The following is a 15525-nucleotide window of genomic DNA, read 5'->3' on the forward strand; positions in this document are numbered from 1 at the left end:
CAATGTTAAGCTAGTAATGATTTTCCTTCCCTGTTGTCAGATGAGTGGTTACTTTTTGGCTCACAGATGAATTCCATTGAAATAAATGATTTGAAATTGATGGCAGATCAGCATTGTTTGGATTTGTAAAGTGTCAAGTAGAATTCTGCTTCTGCAGAAGATACTTGTCCTTGGGCTGACTTTGATCCTGGAATCTTGTAGCACAAAAGGCAGCCAATGGACTCACAGTGCCACTTCTTTGAAGGAGCTGTCTAATTATACTCTTATCTACTGTTTTCTCCTTTTTGAGCATCGATCCAATTTCTTTTTGAAAGTTACCATTAAATCTGGCTCTATTACCCTTTCAAACAATGCACTTAGGATCATTTTTGCTCAGGTCACCTTGCTCATTTGGCAATTTCCAATTATCTTTTTCCATTGGAAACTGTTTTTTCCTATTTACTCTTTTATATAAAAAAAATCTTCCTGATTTTTAAACACCTGTATTAAAATGTCCCTCTCTTAACTTTGTCTAAGAAGAAAAATACCAGCTGTCACTCCACATAACTGAAATATCTCATCCTCAATAAATTTGTTTAAAAACATAAAAGCATGATAATGAGGTTTTTTTTTGATCCTTGATGCACTGAAACTTGCCTCATTGCGTTTGAAGTTGATTAGCACTTTCATGGGCAAGATAACCATCCTTGCACGCAGTTATCTTCATCAACACAAATTTGATCATTTTATTCATGTGCGTTTGACTTTTCTTTCACTCATACGTCTTTGTGCCAGATGAAAACACTTACAAAATATGTTTTCAAAGTTTAAATAATAAACAAATACAAGATCTAGCCAGACACCTTTAAACTGGTTCAACACAGTGCTATCTTGAAATAAATTTTGTATACCTGAGATATTTTTGTTGACTGGTTCGAAGTTTATAGGGAACTATTCTGGAAGCATGTTAGTATATAGGGAACTGTTCTGGAAGCATGTTAGTAAAGTCTAAATGTACCATTTGGCTTAAGTTAGCTGAGGGTTTCAAATATTTTGCTGTGCCATTGAGTTTTTTTTATTCATTCTCTTCTGTAGGGGCAGCGTTCTTTTTAGCAGTGGAGCTTTTGAGGCAACACTGTATGGCTACAATGGCTCCTGCTCTTACTGAAACTGCCACAGAGGGACATGGATTCCAGCTGTCTTCGTCTTCCTTGCCTTCCAGTTCCATTGAACCTGACACATTTATGAACGAGGAAAACACAGCTACAGAACAGAAGCTAAATGGGGAATGTGACACACAATCTGCTTGGTCTCAACTTGTGTATCCATTTGCAGCACATGGGCTTGGCAGTGATGCAACTGATCTGAAACATGTACCTTATGGATCTGCAATTGTGCATTCCTCAATCCCAAACAATACAGCTTTGCTAACCAGTGCTAATTCTCTACTAGACCTACTATCTTTAAAATGTCATTTCAATAGTAGGAAGAAATTGTTCTGCAAAAACACAGTTAATCTTGCCCAAAAAAAAATACCGTGTGATAGAACTAAGCAAACATCTGCTTCTAATGCTAGCAAAATGTATGTTGTACCTGAAGCAGAGCTTAGTAGTAATAAAAATGGTATGAAAGATTTAAGCTCCCAGAAAAACAGTCCTTTGAAGTGTCAGGGTGTATTAACCGCTGCTAGTGAGATTAAATTGGCCTGTAATTCAGTTTTGGTGAATCTCAACACTCGCAGGGACATAACTTCACATCAAAAAATAGAGTTGAAACCAACCAGAGCAGACAAATCTTGCGATACTGTACCAGCAGAAGATGCCATTCAGATTGGAAATTTATTGAATGGTGCCAGGCAATCGGCCCAGCAGAGAAAACAAGAAGAACAACTCAGTAATTTCACAAGTACAAGGGAAACGGAAACAAATACTCTGCTGTATGAGTGTCTTGGCAGACAACAAGAGCTAGCTAAAAAGGCCAACCAACTGAGAAAGCGCTTACAGCTAATACAGGCTAAGCATGTTGAGTGCCGTGTTCAGTGCAAAATTCAAGAGTTGATGGAATCCCAAAGGCAGACCGAAATTAACAAAATTGCCAGTTCAAGAACAGAGTCTGCCTATTTTGCTGGAATAAAACACAGTGACAGTGTGCAAGCTGGATTCATTCCAAATCCCATCAACTCTGAACTCTCTGAATATACGTCTTTTTCAAAAGCACTGTTTTCACACATTGAAAAAAATGTGGATTCCGATGCAACTATCAGCACAGATGAGGATTCTGATAGCGAAGACATTTCATTGAAGAGGAATATGCCATTGTAAGTAGAATTCTTGCGTCATCTTTTTAGTCCTCATTTCTAGTTGGGTGGATTAGGTGCAACTCACAAAAGAAGTGTTTGCATTGTTGAGCCTTTTCCCATTTTTCATCCATTAAATTTCCCAGTGACAGTCCCTGTAAATCAGGTCAATGTACACTTTTATGTGAAGAATATGATGGACTACAGATTGTTGAATTGTTGTATTAGTGGTTCTACTAAGTATTGTGATTAGCTTTTATTATCATTTGCCTAATTAGGATATTTTGGGATGAGCTATATTTCTAATTGTTCCCTGGTGGTTTTGAGGAGCTGAACAAAGGTTAGTGCAACTCCCAGTGGATCAGAAAAATGGTTGGCTAAAATTATTTTTAAGTTATAAGGAATTGAAGGCTTTTTTAAAGCTGATCTGGGGACTGGTATTTAAACAAGTAACATGTCATCAAAGATGTAGTTGCCAGTACTTGTGTTATTGAAGTATATCAACTTGAGTTTGACAACTTAATTCCAGCAAACTACAGTGAGACCCTTTTCAGGAAAGCTGTTTCACATTTTTGATCTTTACATCATGTGACTGTAACTCCAGTGTGGCTTCAAGTAAAGTTTTAAAAATGCTCAGGTTGTTGTAAAATATGCTACATTAATTGTACACGGACTCTTCGCTGCAAAGACCTTTTTGACCGTTGTGAAGCAGTAAATGTGAAGCAGAAACTTGGAAACAGATGAACATTTAAGAGGGAAGGGGAAGGAAAAGTCATTCTTGTGTGTATTTCTTCCCGTATTTTGAAATGCTGTCTTGACTGTAATGTCTTCCAGACCTGACAGTGATTCTTACCTCAAATATTAGCTTGTCTATTCTCTCTGCATGATCTGTTTTTATTTGATTCCAACATCTACAATCTTTTTGCTGTTGAAGTAATAAATATCTGACTTGGCACCGAATGGGAGTGCGCAATCTTGAAGTTAATTTGGGTGGCAAGTACAGAAGATGGCACTTTTGTTGCATCACTTAGATTTCTGACCTTGTATCTGCAAGTGAAATCCAGTTGATCATTTTCTGGGCACCAAAATTGTCTTAAACTGTTCTGCAACACATTACAGTATGCAATTCTCAGTGCATAGATGCCATTGACAATTCCTGAACATGTCTTTATTCATGTGCCATGATGGTGAACATAAGCATAGGCACTTTGAAGGCTGCAGGAGTATAGAACATGAGCTAATCTATTTTAATCAGCTTGCCTCTCGTACCTATGTACAGTGGTTAGCATTGCTGCCTCAGAGCTCCAGGGTCCCAGGTTCGATTCCGGCTTGGGTCACTGTCTGTGCGGAGTCTGCACTTTCTCCCCTGTGTCTGCGTGGGATTCCTCCCGGTGCTCCAGTTTCCTCCCACAGTCCAAAGATATGCAGGTGAGGTGGATTGACCATGTTAAATCGCCCTTAGTGTCGAAAATTACCCTTAGTGTTGTGTGGGGTTACTGGGTTATGGGGATAGGGTGGAGGTGTTGACCTTGGGTAGGGTGCTCTTTCCAAGAGCCGGTGCAGACTCGATGGGCTGAATGGCCTCCTTCTGCACTGTAAATTCTATGCTCACTGTACCCTTGAGACCCATACCTTACTATAAGGATATTTATTCACCCTTTTTCATTACACAATATTAGATCCAAAATAGCTTATTCCCTAGTTGGTTTCTCAACATCTTTTCACCATGCTACTATTGAACCCAGTTAATGTGTAGAGTGGATCTTCCTGTATGATGGCTGTTCACTTGAATAGGATAGCAATATCCGGTATATGGTGAAAGTTGCCATCCATGCAACTTGATATTTCACTTTGGGTTGGAAGTTGGGTTTTACTTTTTTTTTGTCCAAAATCTGTTGCTTCTCAAGTTTGATCTATTCTTGAAACTAAAAGCTTTCTGTCAAACTGAGTATAGGGGACTTGATTTGTCTGGTGTTGCCTTCATTCTTCTGGATGATTTCTGTAGTGCCACATTCTCCAATGTTGCATTTGTCTGTTTTCTAAAAGCGTACAGTTTTATGTGGCGAGCTCATTGCAAAAGGTGTAACAGGCGTATAATGGAATTGATAGAGCAGGACAAATTTGAATACCTATTTCAAAATATATGTGGCATCCACGATAGTTTAATCAGAGATAAGTCTTGCTTGACTAATCTTGATTTTTCTGAGGAAGTGAAAACCCAATATTACAACTCCATTTAATTTCCATGAAAGAGTGCTGCACAAACTGAAGCCATTTGCATATCCTGGGTAAAGGAGTGCATAGGGATATTGATGTTGGGCTGGAGAAATGTATTGAATTCAGAATCTAAGGTTTCTCAGAATATAATGTAATCTCGTGAATTTAGAACATAGAACATTACAGCGCAGTACAGGCCCTTCGGCCCTCGATGTTGCCCCTCTAAAAGTCCCTCTACACTATTCCCTTATCGTCCATATGCCTATCCAATGACCATTTGAATGCGTTTAGTGTTGGCGAGTCCACTACTATTGCAGTCCGGGAATACCACGCCCTTACTACTCTCTGAGTAAAGAATCTACCTCTGACATCTGTCCTATATCTATCTCCCCTCAATTTAAAGCTATGTCCCCTCGTACTGGACATCACCATCCGAGGAAAAAGGCTCTCAATGTCCACTCTATCTAATCCTCTGATCATCTTGCATGCCTCAATTAAGTCACCTCTTAACCTTCTTCTCTCTAACGAAAACAGCCTCAAGTCCTTCAGCCTTTCCTCATAAGATCTACCCTCCATACCAGACAACATCCTTGTAAATCTCCTCTGTACCCTTTCCAATGCTTCTACATCCTTCCTATAATGTGGCGACCAGGACTGCACGCAATACTCCAAATGCGGCCGCACCAGAGTTTTGTACAACTGCAACATGACCTCATGGCTCCGAAACTCAATTCCTCTACCAATAAAAGCTAACACACCGTACGCCTTCTTAACAACCCTCTCAACCTGGGTGGCAACTTTCAAGGATCTATGGATATGGACACTGAGATCTCTCTGCTCGTCCACACTACCAAGAATCTTACCATTAGCCCAGTACTCTGTCTTCCTGTTATTCCTTCCAAAATGAATCACCTCACACTTTTCTGCATTAAACTCCATTTTCCACCTGTCAGCCCAGCTCTGCAGCTTATCTATGTCCCTCTAACTTGTAACATCCTTCTGCACTGTCCACAACTCCACCGACTTTAGTGTCATCTGCAAATTTACTCACCCATCCTTCTACGCCCTCCTCCAGGTCATTTATAAAAATGGCAAACAGCAGCGGCCCCAAAACAGATCCTTGTGGTACACCACTAGTAACTGGACACCAGTCAGAACATTTCCCATCAACCACCATCCTTTGTCTTCTATCAGCTAGCCAATTTCTGATCCAAACAACTGATCCAAACTTGACCTCTACACTCTTCGATCTACATAAATGACCTGAGTTTAGACAAACCTAAATTTGTCAGATTTGAGGCTTTTGCCATCCTGCAGGGTAAAGAGAGGAGACAGATACTGATGCAGCAAAATAGTTGCAGAAGGACTTGGTTCTGCTCACTTGCAGATATTAATTATAACAACAGAAATATGTCTTGTGCAATGAAAGAAACAATGGGGACATTCAAAATTAAATAAAATAAACCAGCTGCAGGAGAGGCTGAAGGAATTATGTACTTTGTCCATGCCTGGTGATGGAAGAGCAAAATAAATTGTTCCAAGTGAAATTATTGGTCTATAACTGTCAATATTGGTCTATAACTAGAACTTTGGTCAGGCAGCTGTTTGGACACTGCATTTAAATCTCAGCAGAATTAAAGAAAGTATCTTGGGCCTTGGAAGTTGTGTATAGAGGCTGATTATAATTCTGAAGAGGATTGAATTATGAGGAAAGTTTAAAAAAATTATGAATTGTTCTACCTTGAATGAAGCCCTTTTAACTATTTCATTCCACTGAAGTAAGTGTTTACTACTGTAATGTGTAGATGATCTTGAGTTGAATAGAAATGGTTGAAACCTTGGACAGTTATTAAACCAGGATAACAAAACATGGGTACAGACGGGTAAAATTAAATTTGGATTTGATGTCGGGAAGAAATACTTCATAGAGTGATCAATGTCTGGGATGGTACTGGAGTAATCAATATCTGGGATGGTACGGGCAGTAGAGGCAAACTGCAAACATTGTTCAAGAGGCAATTAGATGCCATGTTGGTGGGAATTGTAGATTTGTAAAGAACAGCAACTAATGGACAAGATACCACCTCTTGCTCTGCTCTGACTGGAAAACACATCTAACTGATTCATACATCTGAATTGCATTCACACTCTGTTTCACTGGTGCAGCTTTTTAAAAAAAGATTTATCACACTGACCTTTCAGTGCCACTACAGTTAAATTCTGTCTGAGAGTAACTTGATGTCTTCCAGATGGTTACAACAGGCACCATTTGGAAAACATAAATTGATTGGATTTGCTGTTTGTTTAATAGTTCAGTGAACTTAATCCGCTATTATAAAATATATACTGTTGTGTTAAACCTCTGTCATAAAATAAACCAGCACTGCCTAAATATTGTTGTTTACAGAGAACAACCGTTGAGTAGGTTGGATGAGAAATTTACCAGATTAAAAGCTATCCCATGTGATCTGTTCAAAGCAGCCATGAACCTGACTGACTAAAAGATGGAGTATTAATATCTGTCCTTCAGATGCTGAAAGATGCATGATATGTATTATATATTGAAGTGCTTGCTATGCTTTTGGTGCAGGCAACATTGCTTTGGAGGTTTTACTGTAAGAAGTTGGTATAAAAGTCTACACTGATTATTTGAGTGAATTTTTTATATACACACTATACACAAGTTAGGCAAAGCATCTCTTGGAGAAGTTCTACATAACAAGGGTTAGGGTATTGCAGTGTACTTCTTAGTTGTTTCTGCAACAACAAAAAATTTCCCTACCTATATCACCTTCAGTCAGCCAGGCCACTTAGGAACATTAATATTCAATATTAGAGGCAGTTTGTGGTTCGCATGTTGACTTCTTGTAAGCTTGAACCCTGCACTCAATAACAATTTAAATTGGGTTGGCAGTCTAGAGACTTTGCAATGCTTTTGGTATTTGGCAGTGATACAGGTTTAAAAATATAACTTTGTGTGTAATTTTTATTGATTACTGAGACAGGCTAACACCTTCATTGTCCTTGTCCTGAAATGTTTAATTCTGTTTATCCCTCCACAGTTGCTGACAGACCTCCACAGCATCATAGAGGTCTACAGCACATAAAAGGCCCTTTGGCCCATCATGTCTGCGCTGGTCAAAAACTGGCCCATCATGTCTGCGGCAGCCAAAAACAACCTAACTATTCTAATCCTATTTTCCAGCACTTGGCCCACAGCTTTGTATGCCTTGGAATCGCAATTGCACATCTAAATACTTCTTAAATTAGGTCCTCTGCCTCCACCTCCCTTTTAGGCATTGAGTTCCAGACTCCCACCACCCTCTGGGTGAAAAAACGTTTCCCCTCATCCCCTCAACTTCCTGCCGCTTATGCCCCTGGGTCATTGATCCCTCCATCAAGGGGAAAAAATTCTTCCTGTCCACTGTCTTTCATAATTTTATACATCACAATAATGTCTCCACTGCTCCAAGGAAAACAGCCCCAGTCGATCCAGTCTCTCTTCATAACTAAAGCTCTCCAGCTTGGGCAACATCCTGGTAAATCTCCTCTGCACCCTTTCCAGTGCCATCACATCCCTCCTATAATGTGGATTCCAGAACTGCACACAATACTCTACTCTAGTTGTGGCCTAACCAACGGTTTATACAGTTCCTGCATAACCTCCCTGCTCTTAAAACTCTATGCCTCGGCTAATAAAAGCAAGTATACCATATCCTTTCTGAACCAATTTATCCACCTGCCCTGCTAACGTAAGGGACCGATGTACATACATACCAAGGTCGGTCCCTCTGATCCTTAGTGTTTCCCAGGGTCTTGCCATTCATCATGTATTACCTTGTCTCATTTGTCCTGCCCAAGTGCATCACCTCACACTTAATCCTGATTAAATTCCATTTGCCACTGACTAGTCCGTCTATGTCATTCTAAGGCTATCCTCACTATTCACCACCCCACCAATTTTGTATCATCCTTGAACTTACTAATCAACCCTCCTATATTCATGTCTAAATCATTTATAAAAACCACAAACAGCAAAGGTCCTAACTGATTCCTGTGGGACCTTGTTGAATATTTCCAACTATTTTCTGTGTTTATTCCAGATTTGTGTGTTGTTTTAATAGGCTCTGGTCAGACTCCATTTAGAATATTGTGATCAGTTTTGGGCCCTGTATCTAAGGAGGGATGTGCTGGCCTTGGAGAGGGTCCAAAGGAGGTTCACAAGAATGATCCCTTGAATGAAGGACTTGTCATATGAGGAACGGCTGAGGACTCGGGGTCTTTACTCGGTGGGGTTTAGAAGGACATGGGGGGATCTCATTGAAACTTACAGAATACTGTGAGGCCTGGATAGAGTGAACGTGGAGAGGATGTTTCCACCAGGAAGAGAAACTAGAACCCAAGGGCACAGCCTTAGACTGAAGGGACAATCCTTTAAAACAGAGATGAGGAGGAATTTCTTCAGCCAAAGGGTTGTGAATCAGTGGAACTCATTGCCGCAGAAGGCTGTGGAGGCCAAGTCACTGAGTGTCTTTAAGACTGAGATAGATAGGTTCTTGATAAATAGGAAATCGGGGATTATGGGGAGAAAGCAGGAGAATGGGGATGAGAAACATATCAGCCATGATCGAATGGCAGAGCAGACTCGATGGGCTGATTGGCCTAATTCTGCTCTTATGTCTTATGGTTTTCTGCCTTTAGAGGAATAGAATTCTTGTTTCATCTTGACACTTGTGCAAGCACTGCTTTGAAAGCACAATTTTAAAATATTATGCTCCTCATGCTAGTGTGCAGAAATTGTCAAATTCCTGTACCAGTTGTTTTATAGTTCACACCTCCTGTGCCAAGTTCCAGGTGAAACCAAGGTTCTTGGACTTTTATTTTCCCCCTTCCTTTTAGATTTCCCACTCACTGGAGCAGTTTCAGCTGTGTGGCATGTAGAAGAAACATGCAGCATAGTTTTATCAGCATTGTCTTTAGTTACATAGTGCAAGCTCAGGAATGCATATAGGTAGTTGGATAAACCTGTCATCTTATAAGAAATAGAATTGCACGGCCCCTCAATCCTGCTCTACCATTCCATAAGATCATGGTTGATCTCTTTGTGGCCTTAACTCTACTTTCCTTCCTGCTCCCTGTAATCCTTGACTTCTTTTTCAATCAAAGATCTGTCTTGCTTAGCTTTGAATATGTTCAATAACCAGCCTCCCCTTCTCTGCAGAAGAGAATTCCAGGTGACCCTTTGAGAGAGGAAATTCCTCCTCCTCTGTCCTAAATGGGAGACACTTTATTTTTAAACTGTGCCATCTAGTTGTAGATTCCTCCACAATGGAAAGCATCCTCCAGCATGTACTCTGTCAAGTCCCCTCAGAATCTAGTATTTCAATTGATGGACATCAATTCAGTCGAAACGCTGAGTAGTAGTGAACCGATGCTTTAATAGACTAAAAGTGTGCCAACCTGTAGCTCCTCCCGCACTGCAAGACTGCCCCAGATTGGACTTTATACCTCCTCAGAGGGATGGAGCCACAGGCGGAGCCAACAGCAGCACCAATAACAACATTCCAACAGTACAACAGCAACAACCAATAACAGAACAGCAATAACAGTAAGTATATACAACAGTGGAGATAATGATAGTAATAGAACAGTCGAACAATAGTGAACATATATACAACAGCCTTAAGTAGCCATATGTGGCTCACCACATCAATGAGATCATCTCTCAATTCTTCTAAACTCCAGCGAGTTTTCACCCCAGGAATTAACCTAGTGAACCTTCAGTGAACAGCTTCTAATGCAATTAAGACCCTCATTTAAGGCGACCAGACCGTTCACATTACTTCAAATACAGGCTCTATATAGCTGTTGCAACTCTTCCCTGCTTTCATACTTCAACCTCCTTGCAATAAAGGTAAACACTGTTTCTTACTGTTGTTTTCCTCCATACCCATTGTGTTATGAAACTAACTGGGTGAACATTTTTAAGTGCCTTGTGCTAACCGGGACAGTTTCCATATATTCAGTGGCTGATGTGACATTTTATGTAGCTACTCATTACAAAATATAGTCTTCAGTTAAATATTCTGAGATGTTATCATTTGTACAGAAATAAACAAAAATGCACTGGAGATGAGATTTTCAGACGCGCTTGGTTTTTCTCACATCATCTTGATAAACTCATAACTTTACATTTGTCAAATGCTGGCTTTTTACACCAGCTTTGTACCTTCTGGGTACTGATCAAACAACTGCCACAAAGATGTATCAAAGTAACTACCAATGACTGTTCCAGTAACCAGATGTAGAGGAAAACAGTAAACATGTGAAAAGCCTGCATTTGGTGTTGATGTTTTTGTGTGCATCACAGAACTTTATTTGAATACACACCTTTCATGAATTGGTTTTAATTTAAAAATGAATACCATATAAATGGGTAATCAGGAAGTAGCCCGATAATTTGTCTCCCGTTTTCCTCTATTACTGTGGTAAATCAGTTAAGGTGAGAAACTGGAATGTGGTGACTGATTCTTCCCCTATAAGCTAGTGGTGCCAAACACTTGTTCTCCTTGTTGAAATGAGCGTATCCTTGAGCTACTTTCTCGTCTCAAGATCTGTGACTGGTTTTGCTCTACTATGTCAGATGTCTCCTCTGGCAAGGGTAATTCAAAAGTAGTCCTCTGCTTCCTTTTCATCAATATCAAAGCTGTTGTACAGTCGCATGTGTTGTATTCCGGTAAGTTGCTAAAAACCTGTTCACATAGTGATGAAGTGAACCTTGGAAGTTTTTAATACATGCTTCAAGGACTGGGCAAACCTTTTGGCTCAACCATTTGTTGATGGATAGTAAGGTGCTGACTTTAGATGTTGAACTCCACACATCTTTAAGTCGTCTTCAAACATTTGGGCTATAAACAATTGTCGATCACGATCTGCTCTGGTTTTCCAAATCTCGTAATGATTTTATTGACTTTCTCAATGGTTTGTTCTGCAATGGTTGACTTCATTAAGATTACCTCAGGCCATTATAGTGTGTGTCTACCACGACCATGAACATGTGCTCCTCGAATGGACCAGCAAAGCCAGCATGCAGACATGACCACGGCATTTTAGGCCACTCCCATGGGTGCAGTGGAGACAATGTCAGTATGTCCCTTACCTGCGCAGATGACTGGCAAAGTCCTGCTTTTTCTTCTATCGGCTGGCAGCCAAAATCAGCTTTGTGCTAGTTCCTTCATTCAAATTATAGCTGGATTTCCTAGATGTAACTGTTCCAATACTCTTTTTGTCACAAGTTTGGAGAAATAACAATTCTCATCCCCCACAACAGACATCCACCCTATGCTGTTAATTCGAGTCTCCTGGATATGTGTGGGGCTGGATTCTCCGATTCTGGGGCTATGTCCCCACGCCGGTGTGGGAACAGTGGCGTTTTACGCCAGACAAACAGGCTACTGATTTCCCCGTTTTGCTGGGGGCTGGCAGGATGGCAGCGTAGAGCACCCAGCTCTACCTGCCGATACTGCCCAGAGAATTGCCAGGTCCGTGGCCGCGCATGCACATGGCAGTGGCCTGCAGAGGCCATGTCGTGCAACATGGCGGCGGCCACTCGCGGACCTGGCCCGCGAATTAGTGCCCCCCCTTCGGCCGGCTCACCCACCCCCCCCAACAAAGCCCCCAGCCCCAAATAATGTCCACTCCTGCCTGCGGATCGGCCCTCCCCCGACTGTCGCGGCGCTGGACTGAACCCGCATCCACCACGCCTAGTTCCCGACAGTTGAGACCCACGCCGTCGGGAAGTCGGCCGGTCGGGGGCGGAGCATCGACGGGCGGCCGTATTAAAGAAACATAGATAACCCGCATAGATAACATTGCTCCCCTTTTACTTCTGAGGTCCAACACAATTAATAAATAATATTTTAATGTAGTTATTTACATATGTACACATGCAGGCATCAAATTATTGCATTGCAATAATGCAGTCAATAAGATGGTGTCCTTGCAGCCAACGAAGGGATACCTTTGTGTGGCCCAAAGATAGCTGTTGAGGGCCTGTGGTCCGTCAGAAATGTGAAGTGATGGCCATACAGGTATTGGTAAAATTTCATACACCAAATATAATAGTCCGTGCCTCCTCCTCCAACTGAGAATAGTTAGATTCTGCACTTGTTAACGTACAAGATGTGCAAGGCCTTCGCCTGAAGGTGGCATATGTGATACCACTGCTCCAAAGTCATACAGTGAAGCATCAGAGGCAAGTTGTAATGGTAATTTCGGATTGAAATGTAGCAATACTTCTGACTTCTACTTCTTCTGCTGATTGATATGATTTTTTGCGTTCTGGTATCCATTGCCATGCCTGCTTTGTGCACAGCAAGGTATGTAATTGTTTCAATTGGGTTGTCAGATTCTGATGTATTTTCCATCATAGTTGATTATCCTAGGAATGTCCCAAGTTGAGTGACATTCATTGGTCATGGAATCTCCATAATAGCTTCCAACGTTTTGGATGCTTTGAGTAGACCCTTACTATTAATTACATATCCTAGCTATTGTATGGCTGTCTGAAATAAATGTTCTTTCCTGACATGAAGCCCATGCATCTGAAGACATTTCAGTGTGGCTTGTAAGTGTAGTAAGTGTTCTTGTTGTGGTTATCAATATATCATCTAGGTAACACTGTATTCCTGTAAACCACTGAGGATCTGGCCCATTGACCGGTGAAATAAAGCTGGTGCTGACGTTATTCCAAAAGGTAATCTCTTGTAGCAGAATAGAATGATATCCCTATCGTGCAGGGGTTCGGCCCATCGAGACTGCACCGACTCTTTTGAATGAGCTACCCATTTACACTCCCCCCATCCTATTCCCATAGCCTAATCTGCACATCAAGGGACAATTTAGCATGGCCAATCCTCCTAACCTGCACATTTTTGGATGTCATGGGCCGAATGACCACATATTGTGATTGTGTTATTTTCATAGTCTTTATTAGGATAATCCATTTATTTGGTAGAGTTTGTTAAATGTTGTGTTCATTCCTACAATAAGATGAGGAGAGTTGGAGTTGAAAATGTTTCCCACTCGAATACTTGGTCAGGTGAAGAGGAAGCCTTGCCCTGCTCTACCCTACAATTCTTTTTTAAAATAAATTTAGAGTACCCAATTATTTTTTTTCCAATTAAGGGGCAATTTAGCGTGGCCAATCCACCTAACCAGCACATCTTTTGGGTTGTGAGGGTGAAACCTCTGCAGACATGGAGAATGTGCAAACTCCACATGGACAGTGACTCAGGGCCGGGATTCGGATCTGGGTCCTCAGAAGCATAGTCGCACTGATAACCACTGCGCCGTGTGCTGCCCCTGCCCTACAATTCTAACTTCAATCCGAAGAACCGCCTTTACTCACTGGTGTGGCAGTTTTTCTTTTGCCTCATTGACCTCCTTGTAGCCTTTTGTCAGATTGCCATTTAACTGCTAAATTCGGGCAGATTTGTGATTTGGATATTTGCCCAACAGGAACTGGGATGAGAATGGCCAAGCCCAAATCGCATGAACAGCTTGCAACCAGCAGACCAGAAATTTTTCAGGCATCAGCTTGTCTTGAACAAAAGTCAGAATGCTTACCAGCCAGTCTCTTCATTTTGCATTATATTATAAAGATATGATTCTGCATTTGAGCTGCTAACAGGATTTTTAAAACATTTATGTTAATGACCTAGTTAACATGTAAATTAGTAAAACTGATGCTTTCCAGCTTTACTATATGAACGATCTGAAGCCAGTCAATTTTTTATAGTTCTGTTTGAGGTTTTGAGAGCTCTATGATCATACTACACTTTCAGAAGTGAGTTGTTTCAGAGGTCTGGCACTGCGTGAATGAGAAATGAATTATAAATGAATGTAGTAATTCAACCCCTGTGCTCCCACTTTCTTTAACTACCCCCAGCTAAATTTTAAAAGGACTGCAAACAGAAAGCATTCCAGAGCTGTTGGCAAAATGGTGCAACTGATAAATGACCTATTTGGGAACGTTACTGGAAAATTTGAAATATCAAAATGTGGAAACCAAGTTCATAAGTTCACTAACTCAAGGAAATTAGGACCGTTTGTATCACCATTTGAAGCTAGAAAAACAATTGGTTTGAAACTAACTTTTTGTTTTTTTCTTTGTAGATTTAAAGAAAATAAATAGAGGGGGACACTATCCTTATCTCCTCTTTGGTCCCCCCCATCTTTTGCTGACATCGATTCCATTGACTCGAATCATTAAATAGTATAGCATAGAGGGGAGCTATTTGGCCCTTTTGAGTCTGTGCTGGCTCTTTCGAAGAGCAGTTCACTTAGTCTCGATCCTTTCCCCATATCCCTACATTTTTCTGTATCAAGTTTTTATCCGATTCCCTGTGGAAGGCTACTGTTGAATTTGTATCCAGAACCCTATTAGATAATGATTTCTGAATACTAATAGTAATATAGGCTAAATGGCCTACTCCTGTTTCTATGAAACTATTTAATCATTTGGTAAAATCATGGTAAATCTGTATCCTACCCTCATTTACCCACCCTTGCCCCATACCTTTCAATGCGTTGGCTTAACCTAAATCTATCAACCTCTGTTTTAAAATCCCTTCTATACTCTGTGTATGGCTTTGTTAAATTTACTTGAGCAAAGGGCCCTAAACTGGGCATGATATGCTAACTGATCCACCCAATTATTTTTGGTGGGGCAGCTTAGAACCTACAGTGCAGAAGGAGGCCATTCAGCCCATCACGTCTGCACTGACCCACTTAAGCCTTCACTTCCACCCTAACCCAGTAACCCCTCCTATCCTTTTTGGTCACAAAGGGCAATTTATCTTGGCCAATCCACCTAACCTGCACATCTTTGGACTGTGGGAGGAAACCATAGCACCCAGATGAAACCCAAGTGAACATGGGGTGAGTGTGCAGACTCCGCACAGACAGTGACCCAGCGGGGAATCGAACCTGGGACCCTGACGCTGTGAAGCCACAGTGCTATCCAGTTGTGC

The 15525-nt window shown here is 41.1% G+C and overlaps 1 protein-coding gene across 1 annotated transcript in view; it reads left to right on the forward strand.

Moving 5' to 3' along the window:
- LOC119958159 (KAT8 regulatory NSL complex subunit 1-like protein) overlaps nt 1-15525 on the forward strand; it is a 116023-nt gene that overhangs the window by 3637 nt on the left and 96861 nt on the right. Inside the window, exon 2 of the mRNA XM_038786492.1 lies at nt 1075-2296. Coding sequence (XP_038642420.1) covers nt 1075-2296 — 1222 coding nt within the window. The remainder of the gene's footprint in view (nt 1-1074; nt 2297-15525) is intronic.

The sequence above is a fragment of the Scyliorhinus canicula genome, chromosome 2, assembly GCF_902713615.1.
Source record: "Scyliorhinus canicula chromosome 2, sScyCan1.1, whole genome shotgun sequence".
NCBI classification, from domain to species: domain Eukaryota; kingdom Metazoa; phylum Chordata; class Chondrichthyes; order Carcharhiniformes; family Scyliorhinidae; genus Scyliorhinus; species Scyliorhinus canicula.